The sequence below is a fragment of the Barbus barbus genome (genome assembly GCF_936440315.1).
Source record: "Barbus barbus genome assembly, chromosome: 4".
Classification (NCBI taxonomy): Eukaryota; Metazoa; Chordata; class Actinopteri; order Cypriniformes; family Cyprinidae; genus Barbus; species Barbus barbus.
In genome coordinates, this window is record NC_136732.1 from 5052257 (window position 1) to 5075669 (window position 23413).

The following is a 23413-nucleotide window of genomic DNA, read 5'->3' on the forward strand; positions in this document are numbered from 1 at the left end:
GCACAATTCTATGTCAGCATTTTCTGAGTGCTGCTCTGCATTTGTTCATGAGCATGAACTCTTTTAACCAAGTGACTGCACTGTATTACGCATGAGATGCCTCTGTTAAATGTACTTACTTCCTCTATCTGTCCCAGGAGACTAATATACCCTGCTTCTGATGGGTCCACTTCGTCCACTGGGACCGGATGGGAATGTGGAACCAGGACCTCTTTTGCCTTCCTTTCCTGATCTTCAGTTAGGCTTAGTGGGGCGGTTTTAAATTTGCAGGTGGCTGATTTTACGAATATACTTGGCTTTCCATACTTGTTGGTGAGGGTATGGTTTTTAACCAAGTAGCTGACCCCTTCTTCGAACTCTGGGGTCTCGCCTATGGTGTACAAAATGAAAAATAAATCACTTAAAGTGAAAGTAATTATTAAAACTGGGAAATCAATTAATCCCCTGAAAAATCTATATCAAGCAATCATTTATCAGTATGTGGATAAAGTTTAGAGGGTTCATGAACTGCATTTTTAAATGATCCTCTGATTTAAATACTCCAATTAAAGGGACGTGTCTGTTTAAAGACTTCAGCCCACTGCTGTGATTAACACATTTTCATACAAAGTCTGTATTACATGTGGAACTGCAGTGAGCAAGAGGGCTATGCACTTCCACCTCTCTCTACCTACTGCACTTTTTCACATCACAACACCCACACACAACTAACTATTTACATGTTAACCAGCTAACAAGCTTAAACAATGGCAATCTGATCTGCAGAGTCTTATGTAACCCAGGTTACTAGCAGCAGAGATAGAATAATAGAGCAAATAATAACATCAAAAGGATGAAAGGTGCAGCGAGAATAAATATGTACCTGTGATTCATAAAATATTTATAAATGTAAAATAATGAGGATTATAATCGCGTTCTGAATGACGTCATTACGTCGCAATTTTACAAGGCAGTGCGTCCCGATCTTTCTTTCTCCTGAATTTGAGATGAGAGCAGATGTCCGTCAGTGCTTCAGAATCGAATATAAACGACGTAAGATCCATTTAATATGTCTCTATATCGTTATACATCGATGATATAAAACTAAGTACTTGTGTAACAGTTGATTTATCTCGTGTAACGGTCGAAATGCATGTTAATAATGCAATTTTAGCATAATGCTAATATGATTTGTCATATTTCTAACGAAGGATTGAGAGAAAAGCAGAGTGTGTCTGAGTGATATCTTCAAACGTGTATCATCGGGAGTTTTCCTGTCTCTTCATTTTCTTTCCTTGGTGAGTTGATGTGGTTTTCATTTTATTTTCCTTACAATATGGTTCAAAAGTCTTGTTTCATGAATTAGCCATTTATTTGGTGTAGCATATATGATGAAAACAGACTTATGATTGAAACAGAGACAAAAGTAATGGTAATTCCTGTGAAATACCAAATAATTAACATGCTTTGTGTGTCAAACAAGATAATTATACAAATGACCGCATAACATTTAAGTGGAATGCTTTTATTGTTAAAAAGTGAACGCCAAATAAGATAAAAAATCATACTAAGAAATTCAGTACACAGATTATATGAATGGATAATGTTGTTTGTTTGAAATTGTGTTAAACTGAATTAATAAGTGTGGTGTGAGAGCCAATATGATGGAGAGGAGACCTCTTGTGGCACGAGTTTCACTGAAATAAATGAACTTTTCCACTACATTCTAATTTATTGAGATGCTCCTCTAGTCAAAGAGCACAAAACCGTCACTTCCTGATAAACTAGCATTAATTTTCACAAAGAAAAGTAGGAGAAGACATTAATTTCCACATAGAATAAATCACTTGTGCCTCAGAGTGAGCAGACGAAACGCAATAAATGCGGTCATTGTATTTTTTCTTCAAAGGTGAATGGCAGCTGTTTGGGAACGCAGTCATGTAAGACAGTTCTGGGAGGCAATTATACGGAAATACTTTGACAGATTGTGCTTGGCCATTTAAGAATGACCATGACAACATTTCAGATGCTGTGCAACCAGATTGGTCCGCTGGTTAGTCAAGTTATGACGTCTCATAGTTGTGAGCTGTGCAGGCGTAGGCTAACTTGATGGGGAATTGTCCACGAACTGCTCCTTTCCTTAGATTTTCTTCGGATCTCTCGATATAAGCCAAGTTATCTTCGTCACCTTGCACCCGTTTGCGGTATTTCTGTCCTGCATTTGGACTGTCGAGCTGAAGTCCTAGCATCTGTAGAGTGTCGATTCCATCTCTTGTTTTAGTGACAATGTTTGAAATCTTCCCAAAGCATCCATTAACGATGCCGTCTTCAGCATCCAGAGTCCTAGTCACCATAATACGTACTCCCACTGCAACCTGTATGGTATCAAGCAAGTCATCCTTTTTTCCGATGATAGGCTTGTTTTGTCTCTTCATCGCTCCTGTTCTTGGGTTTTTCCTGTAGTCTTCGGCATCAATGGTTATGATGTCAGTGTGAAGAGCATGTACTGTCAGCATTGTGCCTGAGAACTTCTTTATTGGTGGTAAATATGTGCAGTGCATCACACGGGCAGTCTTCGGCCTTCTTCACAGCCAAACCTCTATCTTCATCCCTGAGAGCTTCAGTTTTCTGCTTCACTCGCAATCGGTTCAGAAGTTGGGCAAAAGCAAGGTCTTCTTTCTGACGCATGATCTCTGTGAGGGTGATCATTTGGAAATGGTCCTTCCAGAAGTCCAAAACCTCATCTTCATACACGCAGAGTGGTTTGGCTTTACCAAGCAGTGGCAGTTGGTGAAAGTCGCCCACAGCGAGGACCGAGATTCCCCTGAAAGGTTTCTTGCTGCCTTTGATCTGCTGAAATCTCCAGTTTATGTAGGCAAAAAGATCCTTGGAAATCATTGACACTTCATCAATGATAAGAATCTCCACATCACGTATTCTAGCTCGTAGTTCATCTAGAGCATCTCCAAGTCCTTGATATGGTGGCATCAGATTCCTTGGAAGTTTTCAAATGGAATGCAGTGTTTTACCGGAAATATTGAATGCTGCCGTTCCAGTAAATGCACTTAAGAGCACCGTAGGCACAGAGAGATCCCCTTCCTCCCGGAGTCGAGGCAGCTGTCGCAGAATCTTGGTTGCTTCCATGTATATGCACTTGATGACGTGCGATTTGCCACAACCAGCACCACCTGATACGAAGTATAAAAACGGTTCTGGATTTTGACCCCACACACGCTTTTGACACCACTGGCAGACCGTGTAGAATATGGCTGCCTGCGTCTCATTTAGACTTCTAAACAACTCTATTTGTGGCACGACTCCGTCTCCATGTTCAAGAATCTGATATTCTGGTACATCATCTTGTACATTCTCATCATCTGGATTGATGTCTTCTCGTTCTACGACCCACCTCAATTTCAGATGCAAAAGCTGTCCACGCATTCTCAGGTGGCCCTTGCTGTTGCAGCTGATCAAGTGCCTTATCCACGTCATCGCTGTGTTTCTCAAACTTCTTCTGGTGTGCTTGCACTACGGCACAAACAGGCATCAGGAGACCAGGGTGGGTAGGAAGTTCCACAGATGCACGTTTGTAAAACTGTTCATAGGTTGGAAATGTATGAGGTTTTAGCTGTGCATTGAAACGATGTGGCATATAAAGCTTCAGTAATCTACCGCAAAACTTTTCAGGTTGTTTTTCCTCCGAAAACCGTGCATATCTAATAACCGCAGCCTTACCAACAGTTCTTTTCTGAAAAAATCCCATACCGTTGAGCAGCCGGTGAACAATCTTACCATCCGTTTGCTGACCATACACAATACGGCACTCCGAAGCAAAGTCTGCCAGACACATCTTTTCAAACTCCCGTGTTTGTGGCCTTGCCCTGTATTTATCTATTATCCCTGACATCCAGACATCCTCTGAATCCAGGAAAAACAGTATAATCAGCACAAAAACAAACAAATGCAACTAGAAATACGTAACGCATGACTATTTATTGTTGTGGCCCTAATTAATATTTATTTTAATTGATACACTTTGCTCTAAATGGTTTCTGGATTTAAACATGCCTGTTTCGCCTTTTAGAAATAATCTTAAATACTAAATGTGCTACACAATTCATTACATAAACTTTTGACATTTTAGCGTTTGGACAGGACTTTTATTTTGGTTTGGTGATGTGACGTCCCCTGTGATTCGACTGAAGACAGGTTTGTTTTAGTTTAACTAGCAAAGTTTTTAAATCAACGCTAGTCGTACGGGCTATTTTCCAGCGGTGTATTTGGTTTAATTATTATTTAATGATTTATCTGATCTTAATGTGTGTTAATTGTGAGTAAAAGAAAAGCTGCTCGAGAGTCATTTGATAGTAAGCTGAATCACTGACATCATCTGTTCAAAACTGTGTAAATACAAAAAAAACAACATAAACCAACTGCAAATAAAGTCATTACATAAAGAGTAATGTAATAAATTTAATGTACAGGTCATTCAGTACCTAAACAAATGCATATGAAGTATATGTTTAGTGTTCTTTTATTAATTTTTTAATGCTACTATTATAGTTTTTTTGGATAATCAGGTAATTTAGGGCCCTTAACTATGACTCTGACTGACTCCCTTACAAGTGCACAGACTACTGAACTAGAGAGGTGACTGAGATGCACCCAGAGATGTAGTTGGGATATGTTTTTCTTTCTGTAAATTTTTTTCTCATTTTAATCATGACAGATTGTCCAAACACACAGAAAACTCCCGGTGAAGCAATCAAAATCCACGTGACTCACGATTATAAAGATGGCGTGGATTAAAGAGGAGAGTGAAGATATAAAGATTGAAGAAGTGTTCAGTCTGAAACAAGAAGATACTGAGGAACAAACAGGTTGGTTTTCATTCTCAAAGCTGAAAACTCACTCATTTGATATTTATTAAAAGGCCATCCTCTAAAGATATGAATGATATTTTTTGAAGAATGTGTTATGAGTGTTATTAAAGTGGTTTTATTTGACATGGAGATGTTGAGTCACATGACCAGAAAAATACTAATCACACGGACTGCCAGTGAGCAGTGAGCAAGAGGGCTATGCACTCCCACCTCTCTCTACCTACTGCACTTTTTCACATCACAACACAACTATTTACATGTTAACCAGCTAACAAGCTTAAACAATGGCAATCTGATCTGCAGAGTCTTATGTAACCCAGGTTACTAGCAGCAGAGATAGAATAATAGAGCAAATAATAACATCAAAAGGATGAAAGGTGCAGCGAGAATAAATATGTACCTGTGATTCATAAAATATTTATGAACATAAATATGTAAAATAATGAGGATTATAATCGCGTTCTGAATGACGTCATTACGTTGCAATTTTACAAGGCAGTGCGTCCCAATCTTTCTTTCTCCTGAACTTGAGATGAGAGCAGATGTCCGTCAGTGCTTCAGAATCGAATATAAACGACGCAAGATCCATTTAATATGTCTCTATATCGTTATACACGGTGGGCCATTTATATGGATACACCCTAATAACATGGGAATGGTTGGTGATATTAAAGTCCTGTTTGTGGCACATTAGTATATGTGAGGGGGCAAACTCCTCAATATGGGTGTTGACCATGGTGGCCATTTAGAAGTCGGCCATCTTGGATACAACTTTTGTTTTTTCAATAGGAAGAGGGCCATGTGACACATCAAACTTATTGGTAATGTCACAAGAAAAACAATGGTGTGCTTGGTTTCAACGTAACTTTATTCGTTCAGGAGTTATTTACAAGTTTCTGACCACTTATAAAATGTGTTCAATGTGCTGCCCATTGTCTTGGTAGATAGATAGATTGTCAATGCAACCCTCTTCTCCCACTCTTCTAAGGGGGTCAGATCGGGAGACCTTGGGGGCCATTCAACTGGCCCACGACGACCAATCCACTTTCCAGGAAACTGTTCATCTAGGAATGCTCGGACCTGGCACCCATAATGTGGTGGTGCACCATCAATGGAAACCTCAAGGCCACTGGATATTTGAAATTGCTACATGATGATGTGTTTCCCTCTTTATGCACTGAAGCTGGCACGTTCCCTGAGTTTTTCCAGCAAGATGGTGCACCACCACATTATGGGTGCCAGGTCCGAGCATTCCAAGATGAACAGTTTCCTGGAAAGTGGATTGGTCGTCGTGGGCCAGTTGAATGGCCCCTAAGGTCTCCCAATCTGACCCCCTTTGACTTTTATCTTTGGGGTCATCTGAAGGCAATTGTCTATGGTGTGAAGATACGAGATGTGCAGCACCTGAAACTACGGATACTGGATGCCTGTGCTGGCATTTCTCCTGCGGTGTTGCTATCAGTGTGTGAAGAGTGGGAGAAGAGGGTTGCATTGACAATCCAACACAATGGGCAGCACATTGAACACATTTTATAAGTGGTCAGAAACCTGTAAATAACTCATGAACGAATAAAGTTACGTTGAAACCAAGCACACCATTGTTTTTCTTGTGACATTACCAATACGTTTGATGTGTCACATGGCCCTCTTCCTATTGAAAAAACAAAAGTTGTATCCAAGATGGCCGACTTCTAAATGGCCACCATGGTCACCACCCATCTTGAGGAGTTTGCCCCCTCACATATACTAATGTGCCACAAACAGGACTTTAATATCACCAACCATTCCCATGTTATTACGGTGTATCCATATAAATGGCCCACCCTGTACATCGATGATATAAAACTAAGTGCTTGTGTAACAGTTGATTTATCTCGTGTAACGGTCGAAATGCATGTTAATAATGCAATTTTAGCATAATGCTAATATGATTTGTCATATTTCTAACGAAGGATTGAGAGAAAAGCAGAGTGTGTCTGAGAGTGATATCTTCAAACGTGTATCATCGGGAGTTTTCCTGTCTCTTCATTTTCTTTCCTTGGTGAGTTGATGTGATTTTCGTTACAATATGGTTCAAAGTCTTGTTTCATGAATTAGCCATTTATTTGGTGTAGCATATATGATGAAAACAGACTAATGGTGCGTTCACACCAGATGCGAATGAAGCGTTAAGCGCGAGTGATTTACATGTTAAGTCAATGCAAAGACGCGAATAGACATCCTGCGGCGCGATTCGCGCGAATGAGGCGGAGCGAATTGAGCGTTTCGAGCATTTGACTCCCGCGAATCGCGCAAGTTCAAAAATCTGAACTTTGGCGGATATTCGCGTCGCGCTAACCAATCAGGAGCTTGCTCTAGTAGTGACGTGATTACGAGCAAGGCAGAAATCAAAACAACAATAGAGGACTAAATCATCGTAGCTGTATCCGGAGCTGTACTATAGACCAAAGATTACCTGTTAGATTTACCCAAAACAAATTATATCTTGTGTTTATCCACTACAGAGACATCAGAGCCAGCGGAAAATGTCAGAAGGACTAGCCGAGGTTATGCCCCTCTCTTCGGGATACATGAGCACGAGTGCCCGGTGATCGCCTGGAGCTCACGGCTCCGAAATCGGCGAAGCACATTTTCAAATAGGGGCTGTTTTTATAAATAAACCGCAGATTTGAGTTTTAAACAACTACATTCTCAGCTGAAATACACGCGTCCAGTGTTTCCATAGCACATAAAGGGCTATTTTATTTGCCAAATTCTATACATATGCTCTCTGTGGCAGTCATTGTGCCCCCTGGCAGAAGCCCCGCCCATGACGTGAATTTCACGCGCGAATGAAGCGAGTAAACCCAAAATGTTCACGCGTCCAACTACGATTTATTCGCAAGTCACGTCCGGTGTGAACGCACCATTAAGATTGAAACGGAGACAAAAGTAATGGTAATTCCTGTGAAATACCAAATAATTAACATGCTTTGTGTGTCAAACAAGATAATTATACAAATGACCGCATACAATTTAAGTGGAATGCTTTTATTGTTAAAAGGCGAACGCCAAATAAAAAAAAAATCATACTAAGAAATTCAGTACACAGATTATATGAATGGATAATGTTGTTTGTTTGAAATTGTGTTAAACTGAATGAATAAATACATTGTAAAGTGCTAATTGTTCTTTGGGCCTTGTGTTTTGAAGGCCAGGTTGTTGTTTTGTTCCATGTGATGTTCTGTTGATGTTCATCTGCTGAATGTGGTCTGCTCTGGATGCGAATCGAGTGAAGTGTGAACCTTTCCTGGATTGTGAACCGTCTCAACTCTCTTCTGTGGAGAACGTAACGGTAACGGTGGAGCTGGACTGGCGAGCCGCCCGTTAACTGGAGCTTGTGAACATTCTGGTTTTGAAAGAGCACAGAAATTGAACTTATTCATCTTCAGACGGTAGGAGTGGAATTTCGTATCGCACTTCCTATTTCGGCATAGACTTTAGAGACTGCGGATTTCATCAATTCCTGGGTTCTTGGACTAAATATATGAACTGAATGTTTTTTTTTCAAAGAATCATTCTGAGTGTTCATGACAAGCATTGGACTCTTGATTTATTTTGAAGTGTTCAGACTGAATGTAATTTTATTTTATTGGGTGTTTCTTTCAGAAATGTGTTGGGTAAATGTTCAAAGTGTTAAATAACTAAACTAAGATCAAATTTAAGACAAAACGGTTAAAGAAGGGAAAAGGTTGATTACATGAATTTAACTTGGTGAATTAGCTATCAACAAAGAAAAAAAACAGAAGGGACACATCAGCTTACTCTGATGAGTGATACTGCCATAAAGTCTGTGAGGGGAAAAAAACTGTACAAATCCTTACTATTGAATGTAAACTAAACTGAGGTCATTGTACACTGAGTGTGAGATACTAAATATTTTTTTTAATTTTTATTATATTTCTGTGGTCATTGTTAAAATATAATCTTTTCTTATTCTTACCTGAACCCCGTATCGGAGTTGTTCACTGCTGCCGCACCATCTCTCTCCTCGGACGAACCTAGACTGCTGAACTTACTGGTCCATTGATAAAATAACTGGCAAGATATTCGGGTTGTCTGGTGCTGACACAGCTGCAGCCAGAATGTCCCACACAGCCTCTCCTGCACTAGTTTCTGTGTTTTGGGGTTCAGGTGGGTCATCGGCAGGATCCTCCACAACCTCTGGATCAACAATGTCCCCGTTCTGAAGGCAGAGGCTGTTTAGCATTGCACAGCATGAAACGATATCTGGCACAAAGACAGGGCTCACTTCCAGGGCCTTGAAAAAGATGGAGCGCCAGCGTGTCTTCAGCATCCCAAAGGCTCTCTCAACAATGTTACGTGCACGAGCATGCTTGGCATGCTATATGGTGTGATGAGGCAGATGGGTGCACTCAAACAGGGATACCCACCATCTCCAAGGATGCATTTTCCTGCAGGTGGATACAGGCGGCCAGTGTAAAGGGGGCTTTTCTTCAGCACCCTGGCATCATGCACCGATCTGGGATACCCGACAAAGATGTCGACAAACTTCCCCTTGTGGTTGGTGAATACACTTATGTTATTTGATAAATATTTTACAAGTTGTCGACGAAGGCGTGATCTGTGAGCAGCTGACCTATGCCGCCTCTGAGCTGTTGAACCAATCAATGTTAAAACGCCGATGAAAACGGTAAGAATTACGAGCAACGTTGCTGATGTTCACAAAGTAGAGTGGGCTCTTTAAATTTTTGCGCTGTTGTGACGACGCATGACACGTGACAACATGAACATGGTGGATGTAGTACGTCTGAATTGATACTACCCCCATTCATACTATATAGAACATACTTTTTAACGGTCGAGAAGTATGTTTGAATTCAAATGTAGTACCTACACAAATAGTATACGATTTCGGATGCAGCCATTGTGACTTAAGATATTCAGGCTTTGTGTGCTCGGAACTGCTTCCAGTCCTCAGTCATGAGTTTTGAATGACGCAAGTTCAAAGGTTCTGGCTCAGATATCATGTGCAGGACATCGGACTTAAGGTAGAAGAGGAGGTCAGGTGGATGAGGCCAGTTGAAGGCATTCTTCCCATCCAGCTGTTGCATGCATCTCACTTCCACTTCTTCACTCACTACCTGGATGACCTGTCCCACAAAAGGCTTACTTTCATATCTGACCAGAATGAACTTGCCTTTCAGATCTCACAGACAGTCAGTAGCAGTTGAGGGGATGTTCACTGATAGGTTGCAGAAATCTACTGTAGATGGATCATAGCACTTGCAGATACCAGGTCTTGCACAGAAACATGAAATTTCCCTCCACTTAATTGCAGCTGGTTCTTCAGAGGTTACTTGATGCATTTTCACTTTCACAGCTGGGACATTTTTTGGGACAGATTCATCAAACTTTGCAATATCTTCCTCTGATATCCAGTAGTAATTAATGGTAGTCTTCCTAGTGACCCTTTTGAAGCCAGACAGAAAAGGCACTGTGCTGAGTAGATACAAGTCTTTCTTGTTCCTGTATTGGGTCACTGGTCCATCACTGATGATATGTAGAGTACTAGGTGGTGTTACATTTGCCTATGGCATCCCTCGATACAGGCTCCATGTGAGCCCACGCTCGTCATGGCGGAGAGAGGCAGAGATAGTGGCATAGGAGAAGGATGATGAGGCCATATACACCACACAGGTGTGGATTGTAACCTGCTTGTGGCTGTCACTGAAGTGGAAAGCCAGCTCTTTGAGTATTTTGGCTTCGTGGAGCCGGTTGAAATGGTGCTTAGCTAGTGCTTAGCTCTTTACACTTTCCGCTTTGTGTGACTTTTGCAAAGTTAGCCAAGTTTTTCTCTTTTTCAGATGTGACTACTCTGGACCACTGCTGCCATGTTAGGTCCTTCAAACTCAATCTCATTGTAGCAGCACTTCGCATAGGTGCGATACATGCATTGCTTGCTGGTAGTATTGCATGCAATAACTGCTAGCAACTTTGAAATACTGTTTGTCAGAAGGATACCTTTCTGGTGCAATTTGTCCACAAGCAGCTTGACATTTTCATGGTCTATGCAAGCAGATGTATTTCTGTCAGTGTCTATTGCTGGTGTTACATAAACAGGGCAGTATCTCACGAATTGTCTATATGACATTTCAGGTGTCTCTTGACTGTTGCATTGTACTGTACTGTACATGGAGCTCTTTCAGAGAGTGCAGCAGTACCCTCCTTTGCTTCTTGATTTTATTTTTTGTCACCGTGTCCTTTTTGCCTGATAACATGCGGCTGTTTTCATCCCTACAAAGAAAGCTGACCACTTCTTCTCTTCTCACTCTTGAGGTTTTCATTTTGTCTCAGTTTCTTTCCCCCAACAGTTTTCTGTTTTTCTTTTGCCTCTCTAGTTTCCTCTGTATCTTTTGTGTCTTTTTTGTTTTGCTATTTGGAGATACCTTTTAACTTTGCGAAGTTCAGACCTCAGCCTTAACCTCTCTTTGAACAGTGGGCTATAGGATTTAATCTTTCTTTCCTTGTAGGGGTTGAGGATGCTTGCGGACTCTAAATTTGGCTGCTCAATCATGATCATCAAGGTGATTTATGCATGGGCTCAGGATTGTCAAGATGCTGAATTTGCTCATTTGCTGATGTGTTCATAGATGGTGGAGTTAAGTTGAGAACATCATCAAGCATCCTTTTGTTTTTTTCTGTAGTTTCTCTGGTACTCTCTCCACTTTTCCCTCATCTTCTCCTGCTTTGTTTTGGAAAGCTTTACTACTGGAATATTCTTTTCTCTTTTGATAACTACAAATACAATAGAAAAGTCAACAATTAGCCTACAGAGCTTCTTAAAACAATTATATCCTTTTATTACCACCTCACCCTGTGATTTCCACTGGCTAACCTTTCAGAACACCTAAATCACTGCATCCCTCTTTGACTTTAACCTGGCATTCTTACAGTCTTTCACAGGTTCTCTCTCTCTGTGTGTGTGTAAACTACCTTTCACGATCAGTGGGTCCCCGGTGGAGAGGGTGAGTAGCTTCAAGTACCTCGGTGTAAACATCTCCGAGAACCTGACTTGGACTACACACATCCAAACACAGGTTAAGAAAGCCAGGCAAAGACTGTACCATCTGCGACAGCTGAGGAAATTCAGGGTCTCACCAGCAATCCTGAAAACTTTCTATTCAGGGACCATAGAAAGTGTATTGACTCAGTGCATCTCAGTGTGGTATGGAAACAGCTCCAATCAGGACTGCAAAGCACTACAGAGAGTTGTGCGCTTAGCTGAGCGCATCTCAGGGTCTGCTGTCCCCTCTCTGCAGGACATCTACCTCAAACGCTGCAAAAATAGAGCTGTCAAAATAATCAAGGACTCTAATCACCCTGCTAACCGTCTATTCACTTTGCTTCCATCTGGTAAGCGCTTCCGTAGCCTGATGGCAAAAACTGAGAGACTTAGGAGGAGCTTCTTCCCCCAGGCCATCAGGCTCCTAAACTCATGTGTCATAACATCACATGACTCCATGTAAATATCACCATATCAATAGCTATTCATTTTTTTTCTACCTCATATTGCTGCTATTAAAATACCCTGGACAACTTTTTTGCACATAACTCTTATATTACTATTTAAGTCAACAACATACTGCACATTTATATTTTTTATCTTTTATTTTTTTCTACTTTTTCTTAATATTTATGTACATTCGGTGTTTTGTATTCTATATAATTGCACTGTCCTTGGAGCGGACCTGACTTGCATTTCACTGCTGGTTATACCCTGTATAATTGTGTATGTGACAAATAAAAATCTTGAATTATATTAAGTGAATGGAATGCAAATATGCATTAAAGCTATAAACATTTCAAAAACACTCATGTTGTCAAACAATTATTTTATCCTAGGCCTACAGAGCTTTAATATTAAAGTTGTGGATAAAGCACCACTTTCTAAAAAAAAAAAAATACAACATTGAACACTTGAAAATAGTTACAAATAGTTGGTTAGTTTATATTACATCTTTAATCAGCATCATGAACTAGTGATTTGACTAATTTGGCCCCTAAAAAGAAAGTCTTGTAATAGCAGTCAAATGGTGTAACACGGTTAGACCATTTGACATTTAAATTTAAAATCAATTTTGACAGGCATTATCATGGACACCTATGTAAGCACATGGCCTTGGTGGGAATATTTCAAATGTAATTTTTAAAGTTAATACTCATTTTTATAATAATTATCAATGGATTCCTGGGGTCTTACCATTTGTGGGGAAGTCGTGGCCTAATGGTTAGAGAGTTGGACTCGTGATCCAAAGGTTGCGGGTTCGAGTCTCCGGCCGGCAGGAATTGTAGGTGGGGGGAGTGAATGTCCAGCGCTCTCTCCACCCTCAATACCACGACTGAGGTGCCCTTGAGCAAGGCACCGAACCCCCAACTGCTCCCCGGGCGCTGCAGCATAAAATGGCTGCCCACTGCTCCGGGTGTATGTTCACGGTGTGTGTGTGTTCACTGCTGTGTGTGTGCACGTTGGATGGGTTAAATGCAGAGCACGAATTCCGAGTATGGGTCACCATACTTGGCTGAATGTCACTTCACTTTGGCATGAATACCTGACCATACCCTAAAAATGTCAAATTATCTCACATTTTAAAGAGGGTTACTAACCTTTGCATGCAGCAGTTAGTCTCATCAGGGGTCCTTCTCTGTGATACAATTTCCTGTCATATGGTCTTCTGCACAATATTAACAAAAATGGCTCCTTGAATGGTGGTTACACCACCTTGACGCTTCAGAAATTTGACTTGTCACATAATTCCCCAAATTAATTATTATATTCAGAACAATGGTGCTCCATTTACCTTTATTTACTATTAAATTGGTCTAATGTAACGTTATGCCAAACTAGCTGATATGGTGTTTTGAGAATTTCACCTTTTTTAAACAAGATCAATTATTACACCACATTGACATTTTTGCAAAAATTGTCATGATCGGCTGAAGGGAAGAGGAAACAAGATGCAAGTGAAATGACAGGGTTTATTGATGAAATGAAGTGAGACACCGACAGGACTGTGGTACTGGAGTGACACAGGAACTGGATGGGCTACACGGTGGAGTGGTGGTGAAGACAGACCCAACGACGACAGGGGAACTCCAGACACGAGACGAGGACACGACGACACCAACACGAACTCCGATCCACGAACACCAGACGGGACACCAGATGACGAGATGACGACGAGAAGACTGGAACACTGTACGTGGGTAGACATCAAGAACAATCTGGCAGAGGAGAGGAATGAGAGAGAGGTATTTATGGTAGAGGAAATGGGCTACAGCTTGCTCAGTGATGAGACACAGCTGAAGGGAGTGAGTGGATGACGGCTCGGCCACGCCCCTGCACGTACAACACGCACGCACATGACAAACCACGGGACGAGGTGAGACCGTGGGTAAGTGAACCGTGACAGTACCCCTCCCCTAAGATGCTCCTACCTGTCGATTATAGTCATCGATCAGAGAGTGATCCAGTATGTCTCTCGCAGGTACCCAACTTCTCTCCTCCGGACCGTAACCCTCCCAGTCCACCAAGTACTGGAATCCGCGTCCCCTCCGCCTAGAGTCCAGTATGCGGTTTACCGAATATGTGGGTTCCCCATCTACGTGTCGCGGCGGGGGGGGAACCGGAGCAGGCGGGTTAATAGGGGAATGAAAAACGGGTTTAACTTTGGACACATGAAAGACGGGATGAATCCTCCTGTACACTGGAGGAAGGTTGAGGCGGACTGCCACCGGACTAATGATCTTGGTGACAGTGAACGGGCCAATGAATTTGGGCGCGAGCTTATTAGAGACGGAGCGGAGAGGAATGTTCTTAGTAGAAAGCCACACTTTTTGACCAACGACGTAAACGGGAGGCTTCGACCGGTGGCGATCGGCCTTGGCCTTGGTGCGCGCCCCCACTTGGAGTAGAGTCTCACGGGCTCTGGTCCAAGTGCGGTGACACCTCTGGACAAAGGCGTGAGCAGAGGGGACCGCGACTACGGATTCCAGACTAGGAAAAATAGGTGGCTGGTACCCTAAACTACATTCAAACGGAGACAGGCCCGTGGATGACACTGGTAATGCATTGTGGGCGTACTCCACCATAGAAAGCTGCTGGCTCCAAGAGGAAGGATTCTTGGAGACCAGACATCGCAACACTCTCTCCAAATCTTGGTTGGCTCTCTCGGTCTGGCCATTGCTCTGGGGATGAAACCCGGAGGACAGACTGACAGTCGCTCCCAGTAATCTACAGAACTCTTGCCAAAACTTAGACACAAACTGGGGACCCCTGTCGGAGACCACGTCTACCGGGAGGCCATGTAAGCGAAAGACGTGGTCTACGACAGTTACCGCTGTCTCCTTGGCTGAAGGTAATTTGGGCAAGGGAATGAAATGTGCTGCCTTCGAGAATCGGTCCACCACGGTCAAAACAACCGTGTTGCCCTGAGAGGGCGGGAGGGCGGTGACAAAATCTAGTGCGATGTGGGACCAGGGTCTCGAAGGCACAGGCAGCGGTTGGAGTAACCCATCTGGGGGCCGATTGGAAGTCTTACCAGTGGCACAAACCGAGCAAGCCAAAACAAAACTGTGAATGTCGCGAGCCATGCGCGGCCACCAGAATCGTTGCTTGACCAAAAACCCGGTGCGATTGACTCCTGGATGGCAAGCCACGTTGGAACAATGGCCCCACTGGATAACGTCAGACCTTAATTCCTCCGGCACAAATAATCGATTCGGTGGGCAACCGGGCGGAGGCATTACCCCTTCTAGAGCCGTCTTGACCCTCGATTCGACCTCCCATGTCAGAGCGGAGACGAAAAGCGTCTCGGGTAAAATGCACTCGGGAGTTGACGGGCGTTCGGAATTGTCAAAAATACGAGATAAAGAATCAGGTTTGATGTTCTTGGAACCCGGGCGGTACGAGAGAAAAATCAAAACGACCGAAAAAAAGTGCCCACCGCGCCTGCCTGGAATTCAATCTTTTAGCAGTTCTGATATATTCTAGGTTCTTATGATCGGTCCAGACGATGAAAGGTACCCCTGACCCTTCCAACCAGTGACGCCATTCCTCCAACGCTAGCTTGACGGCCAACAACTCTCTGTTACCAATGTCATAATTGCATCCTGCCGTCCGTGGAAGAGCGCTGGGAAAGAACTGCACCTACCCCCACCTCTGATGCATCGACCTCCACCACAAACTGACGTGAGGAATCAGGGGCTATGAGGATGGGAGCCGAAACAAAGCGGCTCTTGAGTTTAGTAAACGCAAGGCCGGCTGCGTTAGACCACCTGAACGTGGTTCTGGGGGAGGTCAAGGCAGTCAGAGGCGCGGCTAGTTGGCTGAAATTGCGAATAAAGCGCCGGTAGAAGTTGGCGAAACCCAGAAACCTCTGTAGGGCCTTACGGGAATCTGGGCTTGGCCAATCCACCACAGCCTTGACTTTGTCAGGATCCATGCGCACCGCCCCGGACGACACGATATATCCCAAAAATGGAACAGACTGTGCATGAAACGCGCATTTCTCCGCCTTGACAAAAAGCCCATTCTCTAGCAACCTCTGAAGCACTCGTCGGACGTGCTGCACATTAGGGCTGTATACCTTGGAGAACCTGGCGATACGATACATACCTCGATACACAGGTCACGATTCGATACGTACCTCGATACAGAGCTGTCTCGATACGATTTGATACAATGTGACACGATTCGATACGATTCAATAAAAATACATGGGCCAGAGCCAATTAGTTAATGCTGAACACATTTACTCAACAAACAGAACTCTGCATTTTTCTTCAATTTATTGAAGACAAAAGTGCATTATAACAAAGTGCATTTTGCTTAAATATTTGCAACTTTAAGTGCTCTGATTAATTGTACACAAATTGTATTAATCTGGAAATTACCACAAGTCAACATTTAACTTTCCAAGGGTACAGGTTCCAAGGTACGTTTTTTTTTTTTTTTTTTTTTTTGAGGGGGCAGGAAATATAAGATATTCTTCATCCTGCCTCCTTTTCATCATGGTTTTATAAATTATATGAATGAGGATGATGAAGTAAGTTTTGTGGGAAAAAAAAATATCCATGAATGAAATAAACATAAACATTACATTACATTACATTACAGTCTGAGCTCACACAAGCACAAAATCTTCTTCTTATTATTCTTAACGTCTTATTAAATCTTCTTATAATTCTTTTTTGTGACACCATGTACTGCCATAACATATTTCACTATGAAATCACTTAAATGCTACATCTTGCTTTAACATTTTCCATGAGTTTTTTGAAACTCGCGGGCGCCGCTGCGCCCCCTAATGGCTGGGCGGAGTATCGATACTAAGGGCTAGAATATCGATACTGTATCTTTTTTTATTATATCGGTATGTATCTAAGAATCGATATTTTGAGCACACCCCTACTGCACATGCTCCTGGAGAGACGAAGAAAAAATCAATATGTCATCCAGGTAAACATATATGAATTGATCGACCATATCTCGCAGCACATCATTGACGAGTGCCTGGAAGACCGCTGGGGAGTTGGACAGCCCGAAGGGCATGACCAAATATTCAAAGTGCCCCCTAGGGGTGTTAAAAGCAGTCTTCCATTCATCCCCCTCCCTGATGCGGACCAAATGATAAGCGTTACGTAAATCCAATTTCGTGAAGATAGCCGCTCCCTGCAACCTCTCGAAGGCTGAAGACATCAACGGCAAAGGATAAGTATTCTTTACCGTGATGTTGTTCAACCCTCGGTAGTCGATGCAAGGACGCAGGGATCCGTCCTTCTTCCCCACAAAAAAGAACCCCGCCCCCGCTGGAGAAGAGGAAGGGCGGATGAACCCAGAAGCTAGAGAATCAGAAATATATTTCTCCATAGCCTCCCTTTCTGGAACAGAAAGCGAATATAATTTGCCCTTAGGCGGAGACGTACCTGGCAGTAAATCTATAGCACAGTCGTAAGGACGATGCGGAGGAAGAGAAGCTGCTCGAGACTTACTGAATACCTCCCTCAGGTCCTGGTACTCCGCGGGCACGTTTGACAGATCCACTGCCTCCTCCTGAAACATAGAAACAGAGACAGACGGACAAGCAGACACAAGACAGGACTTATGACACTGATTGCTCCAAGCGGTGATAGTTCTGTGATGCCAGTCAATTTTAGGGTTATGGGAAATGAGCCAGGGGTGGCCGAGCACGACGGGTGCTAGGGGTGAGTCCATGATAAGGAAGGGGATGGTTTCAGAATGATTGCCTGACGTGATGAGTGTGATGGGTTCAGTGATAAGGCCAATGGTGGGAAGCTCTTGGCCGTTGAGGGCGTGAACAGAAATCTTGTGAGTGAGGGGTTTGGTGGGAATGTTGAGTCTCTTGGCTAATGATGAGTCCAAAAAATTACCCTCGGCTCCCGAGTCCAGCAGGGCTTGACTGTAGTGAGAGTTAGTAGCCCATCTCAGTCTCACCGGAAGGAGGGTAGAAGATGTTGATGAGGTCTTTTTGGCGGAGATCCCGCCCGACAGTAGCCTCATGCTTACCGTCGGGCTTGGTCTTTTACCGGACATCTATCTCGAAGATGTCCCGCCCCTCCGCAGTATAGGCAAAGACCAAGGGATCTCCGTCTGTCCTTCTCCTCCCGGGAGAGCCGAGCCCGCCCCACCTGCATGGGTTCGAGATCGTAGTCGGGACTGGCCGCGTCCCCGTCGTTGGTGCGGCGACTCTCAAACCCACCAGGGACTCGACTGGCCAGGACGCGAGCCTCCGCTCTAGAGAGCCGTGCGTCCACCCGGATGGCTAGTTCGATGAGTTTGTCGAGTGTGGTGGGGAGGTCCAGGACGTAGATCTCCCTGTGGACGCGGTCAGCCAACCCATGCAGAAACATGTCCCACTGCGCCTCCTCGTTCCAGCGACACTCCGCCGCCAGGGTGCGGAACTCGATAGAATAGTCCCTTCCGGCGGCGGCGCGGTCGAATACCCGCCTCATTTCCTCTGAAAGCGCTTGGAACGAGGTACAGCATGGGTCTTGATTTTCCCACACTGCCGTTCCCCAAAGTGCCGCTCTCCCAGTGAGCAGGGTGAGAACAAACGCCACCTTACTTTGCTCCCCGCTGAAGGTCCGGGGCTGGAGGGCGAAGTGCATCGAACACCTTGTTAGGAACGCCCTGCAGTAGTTGGGTTCCCCGCCGTACGCTTCCGGGATAGGTAGGCGTGGCTCCAACTGGGAGAGGGGTTCCGATGGCGTGGGAGGAGTAGGCGGCGTGGGTGGCGCAGTGGTAGCTCGTAACTGTTGAAACTGTTGGGTGAGCTCGGATACCTGTGTCACAAGAGCCTGAATAGCACGACCCGTGTTACTCAGGCTCGCTTCCTGATTGTTCATCCTGTCGATGCTCTGGGCGATGAAGTCTTCCAGGGCTGAGGATGAACCACTCGCTGCTTCCATAGCATGGCCAGATTGTTCTGTCATGATCGGCTGAAGGGAAGAGGAAACAAGATGCAAGTGAAATGACAGGGTTTATTGATGAAATGAAGTGAGACACCGACAGGACTGTGGTACTGGAGTGACACAGGAACTGGATGGGCTACACGGTGGAGTGCTGGTGAAGACAGACCCAACGACGACAGGGGAACTCCAGACACGAGACGAGGACACGACGACACCAACACGAACTCCGATCCACGAACACCAGACGGGACACCAGATGACGAGATGACGACGAGAAGACTGGAACACTGTACGTGGGTAGACATCAAGAACAATCTGGCAGAGGAGAGGAATGAGAGAGAGGTATTTATGGTAGAGGAAATGGGCTACAGCTTGCTCAGTGATGAGACACAGCTGAAGGGAGTGAGTGGATGACGGCTCGGCCACGCCCCTGCACGTACAACACGCACGCACATGACAAACCACGGGACGAGGTGAGACCGTGGGTAAGTGAACCGTGACAAAAATCTCCCAAATATTCTCTCAAAATGAATTAAAACTTTTAGAAAAATTTTAGACTTGGTTCTTAAAAATTTTAACCCTTTTAAATTTAATTAAACCAAATGGACACAAAAAAACGAGCGTCACGTCATTGACCCGTTTACACTTTGATCTGAACATAAACAATGTATCCGTGTACATGCGTTGCATACGCTGTTTGCGTATGTGATACTCTCCAAAATGGCGGCAGGGTGATGCAGCGGAGACGAATTGTTGATTAAAGTCATTCTTTTTGTTTTCTTTGCACACAAAGTATTCCTGTAGCTTCGTAAAATTACAGTTGAACCACTGATGTCACATGGATTATTTTAACGATGTCCTTGCTACGTTTCTGAGCCTTGATCGTGTAAGGATCCTTTCTGTCCATGGGAGGGCCAGAGAGCTCTTGGAATGCATCAAAAATATCATATAAGGTTTTACAGGTTTTGAATGACATGAGGATGAGTAATAACAGAATTTCATTTTTGGGTGATTACTGTTTAAAACACAACAGACAGGAAAAACATTAAAACAACTGGAGAGCGCTCCACACCTAGGCAACCATCCGCAGTGCCATCTTAAAATCCATGTGCCCTTGTAATCTTTAATCAAAAATGTTGACCTCCCCTCCCCCTCAAAACAACTCCTCTACTCTTCCGGTCACGAGTGATGGAGCAAGGGCGTAGCTAGTGACGTAAGGAGTAAACACTGGCATAAACGACAGGGAAAGCTGAAGCTGATGCTTCACTTTATAGCACTGACACCAGTCATGAGGGAGTACATTACCCTTAAACACTGAAAAGATATTAGGACAACGTTACTCTTAGGACACCACAAACTAATTTACTTCATGAAAATGACTAATGACTTAAAAGGTAAAACAACGATGTCGGATGATTTTGAATCAGACAAGAGAAAACAACCTCAACACACAGGTACAAATATAACTACACTTTCAATATTGTATGTAGAAATTCAAAAAAAATTATTCTTGTCTGTCATCTTCAGGGAGTGATTGTGTGAAGAACAGAGGCTTCAGAGCAGCTGTAGTGTGTTTGGTTCTGCTGTGTGTTGTTCTGCTGACGGCAGTCATAGTGCTGTGTGTCTACATCCATACAAACAACACAAACTACACACAAGAGACACACCAGCTACTAACCAACATCACCAACCTCACAGAAGAAAGAGACCAGCTACTAACCAACATCACCAACCTTACAGAAGAAAGAGACCAGCTAGTAAACAAGAGCATGCAGCTGACAAAAGAGAGAGATGAGTTATCATCAAGTAAGAGTGATCTGATTAAAACAACAGACCAATTACATCAGGAGAAAAATGAACTGTTGAAAAGTATTCATGGAATGGGTAATTATGAACTATATTAAAACTAAAACAACCACTTATTAGTAGATCAGTGTGATGGGAATAAAGTGGTAATAGTTGAATTGTTTGTGTTTTCAGATGAATGGATTTACTATCAATCTAATCTGTACTTCATTTCCTCTGAGAAGAAGAACTGGACTGAGAGCAGAAGATACTGTACAGAGAGAGGAGCAGATCTGATCATCATAAACAACAGACAGGAACAAGTGAGTGAAACTAATGTTATAACTATGTTATCTATGGAAAGAAAATTGTTGTACTTTATCACATAACTGCTATTTTATTTATTATTTTTTTTCTCAGGATTTTGTGAAGAAAATATCTGCTGATGCTAAATTCTGGATTGGTCTGACTGACAGTGATGTGGAGGGCAGATGGAAATGGGTTGATGGCAGCACTCTGTCCTCTGGGTGAGAAAACACTGAACTGATCTGATTATTATGTAATAAATGATTCATACGGTCAACATCATATCACACAGAAGCAGCACTGAACATCTAATGCTGATCTGTTGATGCAGGCTCTGGAATCCTGGAGAACCCAATGGAAATAGAAGAGAGAACTGTGCTCTGACTTATTCATCAGGATGGGGTGATTATCCATGTAGTGATCATTTTCTATGGATCTGTGAAAAGAGCATTTTAAAACAAGTCATCACATGAACTGCAGTTTACATTTTCCTCTAAGAACAGCTATATTTAAAAGAACTGCAACTGCTAGAACACAGTTTCTCTCTATCTCTCTCTCTCTCTCTCTCTCTCCATACAGAGTAGAATCATTTACACCAAACAGAAGTAAAAGTGCAAATACACTCTTTGAATGAAGCAAAAAAAAAAAAAATATTTTTTTATTATAGACTTTTATAATAGATATAAAAGAAAACTGCTTTGATTTGTTTTGAGCAGTTATTACAGTAATTATGAATTTCCGTCAGTTAAAAAAAAGAGGGAATTTGGAAGATGGAATATGACAAGTAAATATATATATATATAAAATAGTATATCACTTGTACACAAAGTTTGATAAATATGTTTTATAAATATTTGATATGAATAAAACAATGGTGCTGTGTCAACAGTGTACTTGATAGCAAGATAAAATTCCTAGATTCCAACGGTGTAATAAGATCAGAATAGGGATTGGGTGTTTTCTTTCTTTTTAAGGTTTAACATCTAATCTTTAACTATGACAAACAAAATATGAGGTCAATAGTCAAATTTAGCCACAGTAGCTGAGCCTTAAAGGTACAAGAAATGAAAGCAAGTGAAATCATGTCTGAACAGAACCAAACAGAACAACATATTTGTTACCAATCTGAATATATATCTGAGAGTACTTATGTTAACAGAACTATTGCTGAGACATCGGAGATGAACAGAAAGAATGAGTGGAGATGATAATCTACCAGTACAGAAACTTTGAAAGTGACTTTGTTTGAGGACACAGTAACAATGCGGGGTATCTTCAAAGTTGATTTCCACAGAGATATCACCTAATCAATCAATCTGTAATGCGGGAGACTCGAGAGGATCCATGTGCAGAGGTAATTTATTGAAACAGAGTCAAGCAGACCAGGGTCATACACAGAGAAGGCTAAGAAAGCTAACAACAAGCGATAAGCAAGACTTCACGAGTGAGCGCTGGCCAACTGGGCCTATAAATACACTAGTGCAGAGGTCACCAACGTGGTGCCTGCGGGCACCTGGTAGCCTGCATCGAGTCTCTGGGTTTAGTGCGTGCATTAGACTATGAAAAGTCATGGTCGGTTACAATGGCGATCAGCAGGCAGTAGCTACGCAGTACAGAGATTTTTAACTTTTGAACACCACAATGACATCAGATTAGTTCCATTCTGCTTTTCTGACTAACTAGGGCTAAAATATAAAGAGTGTAAGAAGATAATTCTGATGGTGAATAATACACCTTTTATTTAAGGGTCACATCCTATAGACTTCACACACTGAGATAACTTGTGTGCTGCTGTTTCAATCTAACTGTTGTTACAAACAGCAAAAAGCAGATTTGCAAAACTGTAAACAGACAAACAGAAGAACAATATTTAGCACTAGTACATGGTTACAATGATTGACTACACAAGACTAGTACCACAAGGATCTGTCCTAGGTCCTCTGCTATTTTCAATATACAAACCCGAT

The 23413-nt window shown here is 42.8% G+C and overlaps 2 protein-coding genes and 1 long non-coding RNA gene across 3 annotated transcripts in view; 2 read left to right on the forward strand and 1 right to left on the reverse strand.

The window, feature by feature from the left end:
- The window catches only part of LOC306867355, a 1261287-nt gene that overhangs the window by 248438 nt on the left and 989436 nt on the right, over positions 1–23413 (reverse strand). The window lies entirely within an intron of this gene.
- LOC306867182 (uncharacterized protein) overlaps positions 1–23413 on the forward strand; it is a 219444-nt gene that overhangs the window by 111354 nt on the left and 84677 nt on the right. The window lies entirely within an intron of this gene.
- Positions 929–22083, forward strand: LOC306865756 (uncharacterized protein). Its single transcript, XM_079410530.1, has 7 exons — positions 929–1032; positions 1191–1277; positions 4709–4859; positions 20883–21239; positions 21336–21463; positions 21561–21667; positions 21778–22083. Exons 3-7 carry the CDS (start codon positions 4775–4777, stop codon positions 21917–21919), a joined length of 819 nt encoding a protein of 272 aa, XP_079266656.1. The 5' UTR covers positions 929–1032; positions 1191–1277; positions 4709–4774; the 3' UTR covers positions 21920–22083.

What these genes read in the sequence shown, in the direction of transcription:
- LOC306865756 (XM_079410530.1), top strand. Translation starts at nt 4,775, where the DNA reads ATGGCGTGGATTAAAGAGGAGAGTGAAGATATAAAGATTGAAGAAGTG. An exon ending in GAAAAGTATTCATGGAATGG is followed by an intron (nt 21,240 to 21,335) that starts GTAATTATGAAC and finishes TTGTGTTTTCAG; the next exon opens with ATGAATGGATTTACTATCAA. An exon ending in GGCAGCACTCTGTCCTCTGG is followed by an intron (nt 21,668 to 21,777) that starts GTGAGAAAACAC and finishes CTGTTGATGCAG; the next exon opens with GCTCTGGAATCCTGGAGAAC.